At 39.2% G+C, this 17,157-nt stretch overlaps 1 protein-coding gene across 1 annotated transcript in view; it reads right to left on the bottom strand.

Moving 5' to 3' along the window:
- DOCK2 (dedicator of cytokinesis 2) overlaps nucleotides 1-17,157 on the bottom strand; it is a 538,858-nt gene that overhangs the window by 428,915 nt on the left and 92,786 nt on the right. Inside the window, exons 20-22 of the mRNA XM_032803688.2 lie at nucleotides 16,091-16,180; nucleotides 14,660-14,760; nucleotides 12,397-12,531 (exon numbers count right to left, since the gene is read on the bottom strand). Coding sequence (XP_032659579.1) covers nucleotides 12,397-12,531; nucleotides 14,660-14,760; nucleotides 16,091-16,180 — 326 coding nt within the window. The remainder of the gene's footprint in view (nucleotides 1-12,396; nucleotides 12,532-14,659; nucleotides 14,761-16,090; nucleotides 16,181-17,157) is intronic.

The raw sequence follows: 17,157 nt of genomic DNA on the forward strand, positions 1-17,157 counted from the left end.
GCAGCTGTCAAAAATCAAGTGGAGGAAAAATAATCTAGAAGGAAACCAAACACCACCACAGAAGCCAAAAACCACTCTGTTCTAGTGAAATAAATATTGCATCTCAAATGTGCTGCCCTTTTCTGTCAGAAGACACAAAATCCTGGCTTATACTGACAATGTCATATGCTTTTCTTTTCAATATTAAACTAAAGGTTTTTGCAAAGCTAGAGGCAGGCAAAAAGCTTTTAGATATTGCAAGGGACATCAAAGCTAAGCACACACTGATTAGCAGAGAAATATGCAAAAATGTTAGTCTAGCTGAGAAGTGTGATAGAAGTGAAGCACTGAAACGTGAATTGTTAAGGGCAGCAGCCTTTGAACAGTCAGAGCAGTGTTTGTCAGGTTTAAGCCAACTACAGGAAAGGTGCTCCCATAGCCAAAATCTTAATGAAAGAAAAAGCTAAGTGGTTTATTAGGAAGATTTATATTTTGTTTTGTTATTTGGCATTTCCAGTGTCTAAGTTCAAACCACACGGAAGTCATAATTCAATGTTGGAGCAGTACCTAAAGTTTAAATTTTAAAAGATCAAAGAAGAAGGTGATTTGTTAGCAAGATCATTGTAGTTGTGTTGGTCCCAGGATATGAACGAGACAAGGTGGATGAGGTAATATCTGTATTGAACCAACTTCTGTTGGTGGAAGGGACAAGCTACAGAAGTTGGTCCAATAAAAGATATTACCCCACCCACTTTGTTAGCAGGGCAGATTAACAAAGCAGATAGAATAAGTTTGTTTTGGATCCTACTCCCTGACCATAGGAAATACTGGCTCTGAGTGTGAATGGGATGGCTATCAAAGGGTACATATTAAAAACACTGACATTTGGTTTGTGCCCTCACAACAAGGTCAACTAAAGACTCAAGATTTTCAGCACTGGCTGCTATGCAAAAACTCAGTGCTTTAAGCACATTGATATGGATGCCTTTCCTGTAAATGTAGCCATTCAGCAAACAGCTGATTGATTTAAGAGAATCTTTGGGTGTTCTGTTAAACCTCTGATATTTCAATAGGGTGGCACCAATGTAATTGAAATCAAAACTTGGCCCTCTCTCTGTGACTTGTTTGCCTGCGAAAGGGATAAAAAGCTCTCCCCCAGGATGACTAAGCAGCCAACTCTAGAAATCATGTTTACATCTGTGTCTTTCCCACACCACTTTCACTATATATTAACATTTTAATTTGCAATCAAGCATCTGTAGCCTCTGAGGAGAGGAAATAAATTATTACAGTGATAGGAATAAATTGAGGGGGGTGTTAAATAAATTGGTCTCAACTTTAACATCAGCTCAGAAAAAAAAATCTTTTAATACAATGAAGTAGATTACTTTACTTAAGGGAGTTGTGATCCTTTTAAGCCCAAATCATCATGCCCTTCCTGGAAAGAAACACCTCCCTCACATCCCCAACACACTTCCTTGTTTGGCAATAGGAAACTTGATTAAGAAGAATTCAATTAAAACAGCAGCAGTTGGCTGGATATTACTAAAGGTTGTTTGCGCATTTGCTCTTGTAAAACTGCAGCCGATTAAACAAAAAATAAACAAACAATTTATGCTTATTGGCCATATAGTCAACAAATCACATGGGTGTGCGACATATTGCACCATCTTGTGTTAGCATTAGTGGCAAAAAGACTCAGTGTCTGCTCTGTGACAACTGTCAACTGAACCAGCACTGGGGACTGAACCAGAAACCTCCGAAGCTGAATGCTTGAGTCTCCACAACCCAAACTAAATACCTAGGCTCTATGACTAACAGACTTAAATCCTCTGTTGATGAGGCACAGAAGCATTTGTTAACATTAGAGCTGGGCAAAACAGAAGTTTCAAAATAAAATACTGAAACTCTAATTCAAAGCCTTATATTATATATCAACAGTTGACTGTTCTAGACTGCCAGGTGTTCAAGGTTGAGGCTTTTGTCACGGGAAGGCAATTTTACTAGATTTGTGATAAGTCTCTGAGTGTTCTCTTATACGCATTCCTTTCCAATATATTTTTATTGTATGATTGCTTGGGGAGATACAAATGTATCCACAATTCAAAAAAAAAAAACAAAAAACAAAAAAAAAACCTCCTACCACTTTCTCCTCCAACAGCTTTAGGTCAATCTATATTTATCCAGGAAAAATAGATTTCCAAAATATACAACCAATCCTTCTCCACCACCCCACCCCACCCCACACACAAACAACATATAGGAGCAATGTAAGATGGGCTGCGTGGCAGAAAACGTTAATATTTGCTCCATTACTCTTAAAGATTTGATGTTTGCAGTACAGTTAGCAGGCTAGGCTGTGGAGAGTAACTATCAACTAAAATGTACTTTTGTTTCTGACAGTCACTTGAATGCTTTAATGCAAGGTCTCACTTCAAGAAGTGACCTTCATGTTTTAGTCTAACATCAGTCATGTTGACTGTTACTGATACATCACTCACTCCTCTTTTCACTGCATGCTAATATATGTGCCAATAATGTTACCAAGAGCTATTTGAGAGTCTAGAGATGTAACTCATTCATTTCTGCAGGAAAAAATTTTGCTCAATGAAAAACATAACATGCTGCATTCAGCATCATTACATTCTAACATCTGATCCAGGGAGCACAAACAGTATCAGGTTGTTTATGGGTATTTTTCAGCAAATTGACCCAAATTCATGAATAGTTTCAGCATCACAAAAAAATGCATTTTTCAGAGAATTTACTATTTAGAAAATGTTTTTTGCCCACCTTTATTCATTTGTAGAACTCTGCAAATAATGGTTGTCAGTTTGCTTGCAGTACCCTTCACCCCCCAAAATTGAATAACTTGTTTCAGATCAACCCAATTGTTTGCATGTGTGTTTTGGGCTGAACAAAATATTTTCTTTGAACTGAAATGAAACATTTCATTTAATGGAAGGGAGTTACATTTTTTTTTATATTAAAATAAATTCCTAAACTAAAGTAATTTCGAGTAAAAAAAAATCTAAATTTAATTTTTAAAATGTCAAAATGCAACTACTATTTTGAGAAAATTATTTTTGACTGAACCAATTCAATGTAAATGACACAAATTTAAAATATATTTAGGTCAACCTAAATCTGTATTTGACAAAAAAGATTCCACCAAAATTTTTCACCCAGCTCTAATTGCATAACTAATAGATCAGTGACAGCAACATGGAAACAAACTGTTCAGTAGTGCAGTAGCAGTACTGCAGCTACTGAATGCTGATATTAAAGATAATGGAGGAGGGGTTTTATGGGCTCCATCATCGATTTTACTGAACTTGAGAGGCAGTGACCATGAGATGGTCCTGACACAAGGATCCTGACACAAGGAAGAAAGCAGAGCAGCAGAATATGGGCGCTGGACTTCAGCAAGCAGACTTTGACTCCCTCAGGGAACTAATGGGCAGGATCCCATGGGAGAATGACATGACGGGGAAAGGAGTCCAGGATTTCTGCCTATATTTTAAAGAATCCTTATTGAGGTTGCAGGAACCAAACATCCCGATGTGTAGAAAAAATAGTAAATTTGGCAGGCAACCAGCTTGGCTTAACAGTGAAATCCTTGCTGATCTTAAACACAAAAAAAGAAGCTTACAAGAAGTGGAAATGACCAGGGAGGAGTATAAAAATATTGCTCAGGCATGCAGGAGTGAAATTAGGAAGACCAAATCACACTTGGAGTTGCAGACAGCAAGAGAGGTTAAGAGTAATAAGGAGGGTTTCTTCAGGTATGTTAGCAACAAGAAGAAAGTCAAGGAAAGTGTGGGCCCCTTACTGAATGAGGGAGGCAACCTAGTGACAGAGGATGTGGAAAAAGCTAATGTACTCAATGCTTGCCTCTGTCTTCACAAACAAGGTCAGCTCCAGACTACTGCACTGGGCAGCACAGTATGGGGAGGAGGTGACCAGCCCTCTGTGGAGAAAGAAGTGGTTCGGGACTATTTAGAAAAAGCTGGATGAGCACAAGTCCATGGGGCCAGATGCGCTGCATCCGAGGGTGCTAAAGGAGTTGGCGGATGTGATTGCAGAGCCATTGGCCATTATCTTTGAAAACTCATGGCGATCCGGGGGAGGTCCGGAGATGACTGGAAAAAGGCTAATGTAGTGCCCATCTTTAAAAAAGGGAAGAAGGAGGATCTGGGGAACTACAGGCCAGTCAGCCTCACCTCAGTCCCTGGAAAAATCATGGAGCAGGTCCTCAAGGAATCAATTCTGAAGCACTTAGAGGAGAGGAAAGTGATCAGGAACAGTCAGCATGGATTCACCAAGGGCAAGTCATGCCTGACTAACCTAATTGCCTTCTATGATGAGATAACTGGCTCTGTGGATGAGGGGAAAGCAGTGGATGTGTTATTCCTTGACTTTAGCAAAGCTTTTGATACAGTCTCCCACAGTATTCTTGCCAGGGCAAGTTAAAGAAGTATGGGCTGGATGAATGGACTATAAGGTGGATAGAAAGCTGGCTAGATCGTCGGCTCAACAGGGTAGTGATCATGGCTCCATGTCTAGTTGGCAGCCGGTATCAAGCGGAGTGCCCCAAGGGTCGGTCCTGGGCCGTTTTTGTTCAATATCTTCATTAATGATCTGGAGGATGGCGTGGACTGCACTCTCAGCAAGTTTGCAGATGACACTAAACTGGGAGGAGTGGTAGATATGCTGGAGGGTAGGGATAGGATACAGAGGGACCTAGACAAATTAGAGGATTGGGCCAAAAGAAATCTGATGAGGTTCAACAAGGACAAGTGCAGAGTCCTGCACTTAGGACGGGAAGAATCCCATGCACTGCTACAGACTAGGGACTGAATGGCTAGGCAGCAGTTCTGCAGAAAAGGACCTAGGGTTACAGTGGATGAGAAGCTGGATATGAGTCAACAGTGTGCCCTTGTTGCAAAGAAGGCTAATGGCATTTTGGGCTGTATAAGTAGGGGCATTGCCAGCAGATTGAGGGATGTGATCATTCCCCTCTATTTGACATTGGTGAGGCCTCATCTGGAGTACTGTGTCCAGTTTTGGGCCCCACTACAAGAAGGATGTGGAAAATTGAAAGAGTCCAGCGGAGGGCAACAAAAATGATTAGGGGGCTGGGAGCACATGACTTATGAGGAGAGGCTGAGGGAACTGGGATTGTTTAGTCTGCAGAAGAGAAGAATGAGAGGGGGATTTGATAGCTGCTTTCAACTACCTGAAAGGGGGTCCAAAGAGGATGGATCTAGACTGTTCTCAGTGGTAGCAGATGACAGAACAAGGAGTAATGGTCGTCAGGCTTGACAAAGCCCTGGCTGGGATGATTTAGTTGAGGATTGGTCCTGCTTTAAGCTGGGGATTGGACTAGATGACCTCCTGAAGTCCCTTCCAACTCTGATATTCTATGATTCTATGATAAATTGATGAGTGAAGATTGCTTTTGTGAACACTGACTGCAGCATTAAACTGTTGGTTATGGCTCCATCATCAAGATAAAATGGCAATGTACACTGAAATTCTAGTCAAATCTTTCAGCACAATGAGGAGTACATGTTCTAAAGAGGCCAAGTATGGGAGCAGTTACAACTTATAAGTTAACTTAACAGCTACCACCAATTCTTTCTGATATACAAGTTAACCTGTATTTCCTTAAGGATAAAAGGAAAAGGTAACATACCTGAAAAAATTCAGTTCTTTTGGAACTAGCTTACTTAGAAGTCAGTGCTTACTTCAAGTACATTTGAAGTGCATCACAAAGTATAGTAATCATGTTGAACAACTTTGTGTTTTATTCATAATTATTACACAAGCTGCAGGAGTTATACATCCCCTCCCAAGTCTATACCTTCATTTGCTCTGATTCAGTTATCTGAATTTTAAAAATATGTATTTCCATAACCTACATATGTATTCTATAATTTGATCTTCAAAGTTCACTCCCAACAATGTCATCTTCTATGGTCTTGTCAGTGGCAGCATTAGAGAAAAGCACACAGTTCTGTTACTGCTATACAGAAAAGACATTTTAATGTAAGAATACAGACCTCTAGAAATATTTAATTGTAAATGGGAGGAAGTTTTCTTTCCTTCCCATCAGCATGAAGTAATGAATAGATTATTTCATCCTCAGTTCTTTATTTATGAAATATCACCACAACTGAGTTTGTCCCTAGAATACTTAAGATCTTGCAAGTGTTTAGGAGATCTATCAATTTTTTATTTTGTCTTTAAACTTCATTTTAAATAATGTATTTAAAAATTTAAACTAATGTCCCTTTCTCTATTATTAAAATTTCACTGTTAACAAAAGTAGTGCAAGACAGTCTTGTAAATGCACTGTTGTCAGCACCTCTAAAAAGCTCAAAAAGTAGAAAACTTTTGGAGCCATGGAATCAGCCTTATAGTCAAGGTTGGAGAGTATTTCTATTGTAGGGCTGTTTACATATACACAATTCCTGTTTGATGCCAGAAGAGCATTTTCTGTGGTGTCCAAAATAAATCTGACAGGGCATTCAGTGTGAACAAATGTACTATAAAGTTTGTGGGAATTACACATTGCTGTTTTCTGAGGCTCTGTTTTTGTAGTAACAAAGGAGAAGAGAATACATGTTAGATACTGAGAATGTGTCACAGCTGTATTGCCTGGGTAAATGGAAAGTGGCTGGTTATACTTATGATGGGGTGAACTAGGACCTAAGGCCCCTGTTGGAGGCCTTGCAGCCCTGCCACACTCCGCCCCAGAAAAGGGCAATAGAGAGGGTCCTCCAAGCTGCGAAGAGTGGCAGTGTGGGACTTAGCCAATCAAAAGGGGCTACAGGCAGCAGCCAATCCTGGCCCAGAAGGCTGGTATAAAAAGAGCTGCAAAGCCAAAGTGAATTCCATTCCTTGCTGGAGCTGGAGGAGCTAGGTGGCTGAGGAAGCTACAGGACATCAGATGGAGCAGGGCTGGCAGAGACTGTGGAGAACAAGAAGGAGCTCTAGGCTCGCTGCTAGGGCTCAACCAGTACAAGGCCTTGAAGTAAGGGTGAAGATTGTACTAGGGAAGTGGCCCAGGGAATTGTAGAAGAGAGAGTTTATTTAAAAGGGACAAAGTTCATGGTGTCCTCTTCAGGATCCCGGGGCTGGAATCTGGAGCAGTGGGTGGTCCTGGTGTCCCCCTTCCTGCACTAGCCACTGGGGAAGTGGCCTGGACTTTTGATGGACCCTAGAAAACTGGGCCAAGAAAGACCCAAAGAAGGCAAAGACATTGCCACCAGGGAGGGAGCCCTGTGAGCACTGCTCTGTTCCAGAGCAGGGACAATTTGAGATATCCCAGAAGGGGCAGAGAGACTGTTCAAACCAGGATACTGCAATAGGCCCTGCTGGACTGATTGAGGAGTGAGCCCAGGGATAGAGCTGCAGATAAAGGGACCTTACAGAGGGTGCCTAGATAGACCTCCTTGTTGGACTTGTGCCCCCAGAAGGGGGTTGCTTTTTATTTCACGTACAGACTGTGGGACTCAGCCAGAGGGTGAGTTCCTGAAGACACACCAAAAGGCAGAGAGATCCAGGCATGCATGCTCTGCCAATGGGGGGGGTGTTTGAAAGAGGTGAGTGCCATCCCATTATAATCCTACAGAGGCAAGGAAAATGGTACAAGGGTGCAGTTAGGTATTTTGTCCACACTGATGGTGCAAGTCAGGAAAGTTACAAAACGTAAAGTGAATAGTACACACCTTTTGAATGTTGAACTGAGAAAGCTTTACCTCGGCACTTTGTGTATCTTTCTTTCAAAATTTGTAAGTCGGTGTGTACAATTTCAGTGTGTATTCTAGGGTTTGGGTAGCTACTACTGGAAAGCTATGGGAGGGTGACATCTGTATGTAGGTAGTAAGAAGTGACGTGGGACAGAAATAAAAACTGATGTCAAACAAAGATGCTGCACTATATGTAAGTTTATGTAAACAACATTATGTTGATCCTATTTGTGTTTATGGGCGATGTATCTTGTCCCTTCATTCTACCTTAGATAGACAAAACAGTGAATTCAGCCAATGGCCACATTAGATAGGGTGAAGAGGGGCAGTTCCCAGAACCATTGTGCCAGCAGCACTGGGAGATCATACACAGCAGTTTTCACTGCTATGCCATTTTCCAGGATGCATCACGTGCCCTCACTGTGCCAGTCCATTTCCCAGGAGATGGGGGAGTGAGCAGACATAGCCCCAGTCTCATCACCCTCTCCCACTTTGGTTGAGTTTAATGCCACTCTCAGTATTAGTGTATTTTTGTGTTACCAATACAAGGTTCATGGATTGTGCCTGAATGATGGCTATGTACAATCAATCCAAAACTGGCAACATTAACTTCTGTTGTCTCTTTGTAGAAAGAGCACAATATTGCATAGCAATATTTAGTAGAAAGTTTTGGGATCCTGAGATGAGAAGCACTATATAAAAGCCAACAGCTACTGCAATTTTAATGAGGGGGAAACCAATTTAGTGGTGAGACCAAACTCGCACAATTAGTGAGTCAATAGCAGAAGTGGGAGGGGATGTGTGAAAAATGTGGCTTTAAGGATACAAGTTTTGCAGGGGTGGAGGGGATTAAATTTTCTTGGCAATATAGTGGTGGTTTTCATCATCAGAATAGCAACAATTAAAGAGGTAATACTTTGAGACCTAAAGTGATATTGTCAAGAACATTTCAGTAAGGATATTATATTCTGCATTGGTCTCCATTAAGCTAATGGTATTGTGAAATAATTAGCTATAATCTGACAGAGTGAGTGATTAAAGATGTAAAAAAACTAAACAGATTCCCAAGAGTAAAAGTTCTTGTGTAAAAAAGCAGCAGCATAAAAACCCAATAAAATGATAGATAATCTCTCAAACATTTGGTAATTTGCTCCTAGAAATTTAATTCACCATCACAAATGCCTTTGCAATAATTTATGATCTTACCAAATAATGCTATCAAACTGTTTTCACTGATGGTAAAACTTACTTATTACCTATAATAACTATGTACCAATGCATAATGTAGGACAAAAATATGCAAAGCATTGATCTCTAGAAATCAAAAATTTAAAAAAAAACAGCTGTATGACTTTTAAAACACAAGTGCCATTTAGTGTTTGATTTAGATGTAGGTTCTGAAGGTCCTTTGCTATACAGAAAGAACAGACATTTTGGTTTAGTTCTCTTTTCTTGTCATAAAAAAATCAACAGAACTAAAGGAGACCTCAGCTGTCCTTCTAGTACCAGATATATTGCTCCACACTTTCAGTGGTCGAAACAAATAATAAAAATAGTTAAAAGCTGAAACATTTAGCTAAAGTCATTACTGTTAGGCCTTAGATATTACTTCCCTATTTAGTAAAATTTCTACCTTACTGGTTTTATTCTTTTTTGTACTAAGTTACATCTGTAGATTGTTCAGCTGTCAGCACATGGCATGAGAAACCAAGGGCTTCTATAATTCAGGGTTTGAATTTGTGTGTGTACATAGACATAGCTACATTGGTAGAAGCCTCCAGTGTAGATGTGTAGACCCACAGATTTTATACCATGGCATTTCCCTTTCTTCCAAAGAAAGGGGAAAAAACCAGTAAGGAGGGAAAATGGCTTTTATTTGGAATGCTCAGTCTCTGCACACATACAGGACAGATGTCATAATTACTGCAATATCTTGCTGCAAAAAATATTATCAGTTGCTTTGACCATACACTATAGATGTACTGATGCAACTTAGCCAATTTTCAAAAAAGCTTAAATCACGTCAATGCAACACAGCCGGACTGGTATAGCTACATCAGTGTAAAAGTCACAGAAGCACACTAGTCCCTTCAATTCCACATCTTCCTAGCTAAACTATTCTACTTCTCCAATTTAATGGATTCTGATACCTGCAATCCCCATCACCATTTCACCATCTATGACTTGCTCCTCAAACCCTCCCCTTCTCTCTCTGCACAGTATCTCACTGATTTCTTCCAAGAGAAAACTGTCAAAATGTCATGACCTTCCTTTTCCCTCCTACAATTCAGAGCTAATGCTGTATTTCATCTCTCTCTCCTTCTGCCATCAGCTCAAGCTCAACATGGCTAAAAGTGAACCCAATGTTTCCCCATAAGCTCTCCCCACTACCTTCTTTACCATCCAGCCCATCATTCAGGTCCATATTCTGGGAGTCATCTTCAATTGAAAACTCTTCAGGTTCTCACATTTAGGATTCAAACAAATCTTGCAGATTCTTTCTGCATAATATTTCTAAAATAAGGCCCTTCTAGTCTCTCCACAACTAAAATTCTAGCGCACACTCATCTCATGTCATAATTACTGCAATATCTTGCTGCAAAAAATATTATCAGTTGCTTTGACCATATCACACTCTCTTTGAATCCCTCCACTTTCTCTATCACATCAAACATACACTACTTGTCTTCACTTTCAAGTCCCTTCATGGCCTATTGCATCTTATCTATCATCTCTCTTTCAGTATTGTGACGTCACCTCCCCCTTCTGTGGGCCCTTGATGCTAGCTTCCATTGCCTGATTGTTAAATATTCGAAACAAGCGCCTTCATGCTTTTTCACCCATGTTGTCTCATGCTTAGGGGACACTCCCATAAACATCCACAAATCTGCCTCATTGTCTTTTAAAACTCTCGTCGAAATTCTTCTTTGCTGTGATGCCTGCTAAGTAACCAAACTTGATAACCATTAGGCCACTGGTGTGCTGAGACTAATCATGCTGTCCAGTATTGTCTCATTGTTTCCTTGTACTCCACATCTATTTCCATCTGTGTCTTGTCATCTACTTAGATTGTAAACTCTTTGGGGCAGAGACCAGTATTTGTACTGTGGCTCCTAGGTACTACAGTAATAGAAATAAATAATAGGTTAATGAGTAACCGTGAAATTCTACTTCATGGACTAAGTGGATTGGAAATGGGAGTCTCTGGAAATGAAGAACCTTATATGATAGCTATACCCAACACCTCTTTCATCAGGTTATTATGGAGAGATATTAGTACTGGGGGAAATTTCTTCCCTCAGGACACAACAGAGCTTTCATTGGACTTCAGTCAATCCCATGTATAAATTCAAGGGCAATTTTTGGCTTTCCAAGTCAAGTTTTTTCACTGCTTTGTTCTTTTTCTCTTTGATATGGTGTAGTAGTGGATTCATCAAGTGATAGAGCCTTTGAAGATTGAAAAATTACTAGTATTTTTTTAAGGACCATATAAATAAAGAGAACTGTTTTTGCAGTTAGTTATTCTCAGTAGAGTTTTGTTGTTCTTTAAACATTAATGACTAAACATCAAAGGGATAGATAATGGTCTTAGTTTCAGGTGTGAAATGTGCATTTTTCTCCTGGTGATTCTACCTCCATGTGAGACACTTTCCTTATGTTTGGAATATAAAACGATACTTCATCTTTCCTGAGTAAAAATATGTTCCTTTATAAAACCAGCAAAGATAAAAGCCATAGAATCATGTCAAAGAGGTTAGAGATGGAAAAGTTTCATTAAGTCACCCAGTCAGACCTCCCTCGTCCCTTGGGAGTGCAGAATTCCTTCCTACAAAGGTTTAAAGATTTCCACACACACCCCCCATTACATTCTTAATGTCTCAAGCAACAGGACTTTCATCCCTTGGAAGAGTATTCTTCACTTTAATAGATTTACTCCTGTGAAGTGTTTTACTATATTAAGCATAAATTTCCTTTCATTTTATTCCATTGCTCACATTTATAACCTTTTCTACTGCTCTAAAAATTCTTCCCTCATTGCTATACTTTAAAAAAGCTTGTAGAATTCCCCATCTGTTCTCACATTACTGAGCTATACATACCTAGTTCCTCTTAATCTTTCTCTCTAAAATTAATCCTCCAGCTTCTTAACTGGATAAGTGGAGCTCTAAACTCAATTCAATTATGTTAGTCCAAAATTATTACATTGTGCCATGCACAATCTTTGATCTGCTAAATATGATGATCTGAAAGGCAAGCATCTAAACTTTAGGCCATCTGTCATGCTCTTTGGCCCAAGCCAAATAGCTGGAAAAACAATCTGTCATTGGTAATCACCTTTCAAGCGAGGTCATTATCTTAGTAGGAATTGGGAATTTGTGTTCTGAATGAAATGGAAAGTGAATGTTTACTTTTTGTGACAATTTTCATGATGAAAAAATTTACCACCTGAATAAAGTATTAATCCTTAAAACTTTAGGCCAAGAACACCATCTGATAACTCTTGTGCTCAATTTGAAATAAAAAGATGATCAGAAAATTCCTACAGGTGTGTGCCCAATTCTTCCTTTTCCCCCCACCAACACTTCCTTTTCCCCCCACTATTACACCTTTGTGCCATTGCAGCACTAATCAATCAAGTGCTTACAGAACAAGTACTTACTGTGAAAATAATGTTCTTGACCGAACAATGAATTTGAACACATATTCCAGTGCTTTCAAAGTTCTTAGTATAGGCTCACATTGTTCCCCTCTACTGGAAGTATCCAAATAAGTCTTCAGAACCGTCATTAGTTTCCTGAATTAGGGATAATTTCAAAAACACACTTTTAAAAAGAAATGCACTTCAGTAACTAGCTTTCTCTCAGTAAATTACTCAACATTCTTAATCTGCAGTTACATAGTACATCAAGACTCAAACTGCAGATATAAAAATAAACCAGATTAAATATTTTTACTACTGTACATGCCAATTGTAAGATTCCTGTAAATGTGATGAGAATGAATAGCAAATAACTGATTCTGAAATGAGATAAGTTTTGAGTATACAAACTATCAGCACCAGAGTGGACAATTCTGGAAACTATGATTCAGCAGCATTCGTTTTAGTGCCAGTGATCCGTGTACAAGGAAGTTTAATCCTTTATATGCATTGTACTCTAGGAGTCTAGGTGACTTTTGCCTGTCATAAACATAATAAATTAGGAAGCACTAAATGTAGTCACATGCTCTAAAACTATTAAACACTAGTGGCATGACTGCTCAAATAAAATATCTAATATAAGGTATGTACGATATTTACCTGTTTCCTCATTGCATGCCCTGAGGGGAATCTCTGCTGCACTACACATTACATGCTAACAAAAATAACAGGAGAAAATTGCACTTGCCTGACATCACTGCTGTCAAACTGATTCTTCCCATTTATTTAAATGGGAGCAGAATCAGGCCCTTAAGACTGAGGCCTGATCTATGCTGAAAAGTTTATTGGTAAAGTTATGTCCGTCAGGGATGTGGGAAAAAATCCTCAGACACAGCTATGCTTATAAAACCCCCAGTATAGACACAGCTATATCAACAGAACAGGGCTTCTGTTAACATCGCTAACATTCAGGGAGGTTGTTCCTATGCCAACAGAGAAACCCCTTCTGTCAGTACAGGCTATGTTTACACTATAGGATTATGCCAACACAGTCTCCCAGATATAGACATACCCTGAGTTTCTCAATTTTGGTCGTTACAGTTTCAGAAGTGTATCATGTCAACCTTGATGGGACCCCTACCGATTCATTATTAGAGTTGGGTGAGAAACAGTTTCCCATTTCCAGAAACATTAGTTTGACCTCCTTCCCCCACACACATCTTAAACTGGGGACAAATTCAAAATCTCAAATATTCATTAGTCAAAAAAGACTCTCCTGTTGGTTGCCTCCTCCCCACATTTTGGGTCAATTGAAAAATGGTGTTTTGATGTTGACCTTTTTTTCTTCTCTCCCCCTACTCCCCACTCCTCTTTTCTTTTCAACCATTCTCAGTCCAATTAAGCTGACCTTTCAAAATGTTAAGTTGTTTCATATTGAAAAGCTGGAGTTTTTCCATTTCAAGAATGCCAAACCAAAACAGTCTATTTTTAAATTTTCTCTACATTTTTCAAGTTGTAAACCCACTCCTGTTTTGCAAACAGTTTTGGTTTTGACAAATTGGCATTTTTTTGGCAAAAAACAGAGTGATATTTGTGGCAACTCCAGTTATAATAGGTTCTTTCATTACAATATCAAAATGCTGGGAACTTCCTATGAGCCAGTTTTCTTGTCTTCCTGCATCACAACTAAATTGACCCTTGTTGGTCAACTGTACCTGCCTATCCCACTTCAACCCATTACATGCTAGTGAATAGAGGTAGTGGTTCCTGGGATTTTACATAGCGAGGAAAGTTCCATTGTTTATTGGGGACTATATGGGATCCCTGCAAATGGAGGCTACCAAAGGAATGTGCTGAATTCATTACTTACTGCCATAACCACAACCATCACAAGCAAACTCCAATGAATTTTGCAGCAATGATTATCTGGTTGCCAACTCCTCAGCACAGGGGAGGTTTATGCATTGCTGTACAGCTAACCACAGCCTTTTGAAGCTTTCCACAGCTCGAGTTTGTACAAAACTGCTGTAATCAATCTGCTTCATACTGGACAAAACCCTGAATCCCTTAAGGTTTTCTTCAGTCCTTATGCATGTTGAGTCCTCTTTGAAATCCACAGGAGTTTGGCCTGCAGGAGGACTAAACAAACTGAAAAGGGTCTCAATTTGGCCAACATATTGCAGTACGTTATCAAGTCAAGACATCTAATGAGATTAAAGTTACTTGTTAACTTTGAAAAAGTGACTGGGGGATTTTTTTGAAAAAAGGTAAGAAAAAAACTTACTTGTAAGCCAAAGTTGCACTGAAGTGCTGTTGTATATAAGCCTCCAGAACTGTATTGAAATGTTGAAATTTCCTGTCTGCAATAAGTCCTATTATATAAATCTAAAGCGAGATTAATCAAATTAGTGTTCGCCATGCATACAACATTAAAATGTAAATATCGGGTTCCTAAAGTATTTAGCATTCTGAAACATTTATTTTTAAGAACTTACTTTGTCCACAGTTTCAGCAGATTTAGCTAAGCACTCTGATGCTGGCAGATCAGGTGCCAGCTTTTGCCAAGGCTTTAGGCTTCAGCAGAGCTCTGACAAATTCATTGCTGGAAACCAGTCCAGCTCACCTGTGTTAGCATGGTTAAGATGGGTACTGGATTTATAACAATATTTTTAGACTTTACGAAATGCTTTTAAGTTGCTTCATGTATTAATTTCACTCTTCATGTCTGTATCCCAAGCTATAAGGTGATATGCAAGTTTTATTTTGTAACTGTAGAAGTGCTTGCTATGACCCTGTAAACCTACTCAGAAGGAATGGTCCACTGCCCATCAAGAAGGACTATCAAAACTAAGTAGGCCATTGTGGAACATCACAATACAAAGACTTAGTTAATGGCTCTCTCTGACCCACAAAAGTGTGTTAGTGCAAGAAAGCCCCTACCATCAGCTTGAATGCTGGTGGGAGGAAATAGAACAGAACAAATTTCATCTTTTTTTTTGATGTTTGGGCTCAGATAGGGTCAGAAACTAAACTGAAGCAGAGATCCCCGTGGTTACTGAGTTTGCCCTGAAAGACATTTTGAATTGACAGATGTAGACATCTGTCGCCTTTTGGAACCACAAACTGCCTGCTTTAACCTGTAAATAACTCTGATTTTTTTCCTAGTCAATAAATTCTTAGTTTACTATAAGTCTGACTAACAGTGTTGTCTTTGGTGAGAGATCTGAGGTATAAATTCATCTGGGGAAAGTGACTGGTCTATTAAGACTGGGAGCAACCTGAGTATTTTGTGACCTTTGGTGTAAGTGACCATTTATCTCTTAGTCTAGTTTGCCTGAGTGGCAAGATAGAGTGGAATACCCAAGAGGACTGTCTGTGCCTCCATGGTAAGACTGTTTATAGTGCTTTCAGAGATCAGATTTGTTACAGGGTTATAGAACTTATCACCAGTTTGGTGTGTCTGCTCTCCTTTTTTGACAGTCTGCTCTCAGGTTGGTACTTATGGTCCTAAGCCACTCCACACAGCGTGACACCTTCAAAGGCAACATTTAATCAACTAGTTTTGTTATTTTAACACTAATTCCTTGAGGTATATGTATACATATCATGGAGTCTCTTATGACACTTTAGTCATGTAGTGTCTTCAGTACATTTCAAGTCCATTTGCTCATTTTTCTATTTGCAATGTAGTCTTTTTTTTTATGATGATTCTTACCAGAGCATCAAAGACTAGAATGTCATATTCATCACTATGGGAATGTTCCATCATGATGTTAAACAGGGCATCCAAAGTATCTTGGAGAAACTATATGATGGAAAATGAAACAAGACAAAATAATTAAAATAACCTGGAAAAATCACATTCAGAACTCATTTTGCAGATAATGGAACTTTGTTTCCTCTAGATGGATTTTTGGAGGCCCCTGGGAAAATTGTGTGGGTTTTTTTGTTGTTGTTTGGGGATTTTTTATGGACCTCAGAGGATATAGCCTTTAGTTGCTGAAATTTGACCATGTCCCTGAAGATTCCGATCGGTTAGTCCATAATATACACTTAGGTTTTTTATCAATGCTATGACGCTTTAAACTATCACTATCTGTAGTTAGTATTTAATTAAAATAATTCCTGTCTTTTTGAGTGATATAGATCAATATTTGCTCTTTTCATCCTGAAAAGGTAACAGCACAAAAGATGTTTATCCCTCTAGAGCAGGGATCAGCAACCTTTGGCACGCGGCCCATCAGGGAAAGCCGCTGGCAGGCTGGGATGGTTGTTTACCTGAAGCATCATCAGGTATGGCCAATCGCAGCTCTCACTGGCTGCAGTTCTCTGTTCCAGGACAATGGGGACTGTGGGAAGTAGTGGCCAGCACATTCCTCAGCCCATGCTGCTTCCCGCTTTTAGACTTGAAAGATAAGGTTGATTTAAATTACATGACTCCTAATTTGGGTGCCTTCTCTTTATGTCTTCTTTAACTATTAACATTGTTCAGTAGTTTTTCACAAATTCTTACCTACCTTGCATTTGTTATAAGAAGGCAGGGCATTAATAATATATTCCCATTTAAAAAAAAAAACCCACATATATAACCCAGCTATAAAAAAACAAGGCTTATTCTCATGTATACCTCTTGACAGCAGCAGAAAGCACAAACTGAGCAAATATTCCTTTACCAGCTATGTTTGAGCAATGTTTACTATTATTCTCTTCTCTTCCATCATTTTTAATTACCTGTCTATGACAAGCCCAAAATTAAAATTTAGCTCTGATGTATAGTTAAGT

Source organism: Chelonoidis abingdonii, chromosome 7 (assembly GCF_003597395.2).
Source record: "Chelonoidis abingdonii isolate Lonesome George chromosome 7, CheloAbing_2.0, whole genome shotgun sequence".
Classification (NCBI taxonomy): domain Eukaryota; kingdom Metazoa; phylum Chordata; order Testudines; family Testudinidae; genus Chelonoidis; species Chelonoidis abingdonii.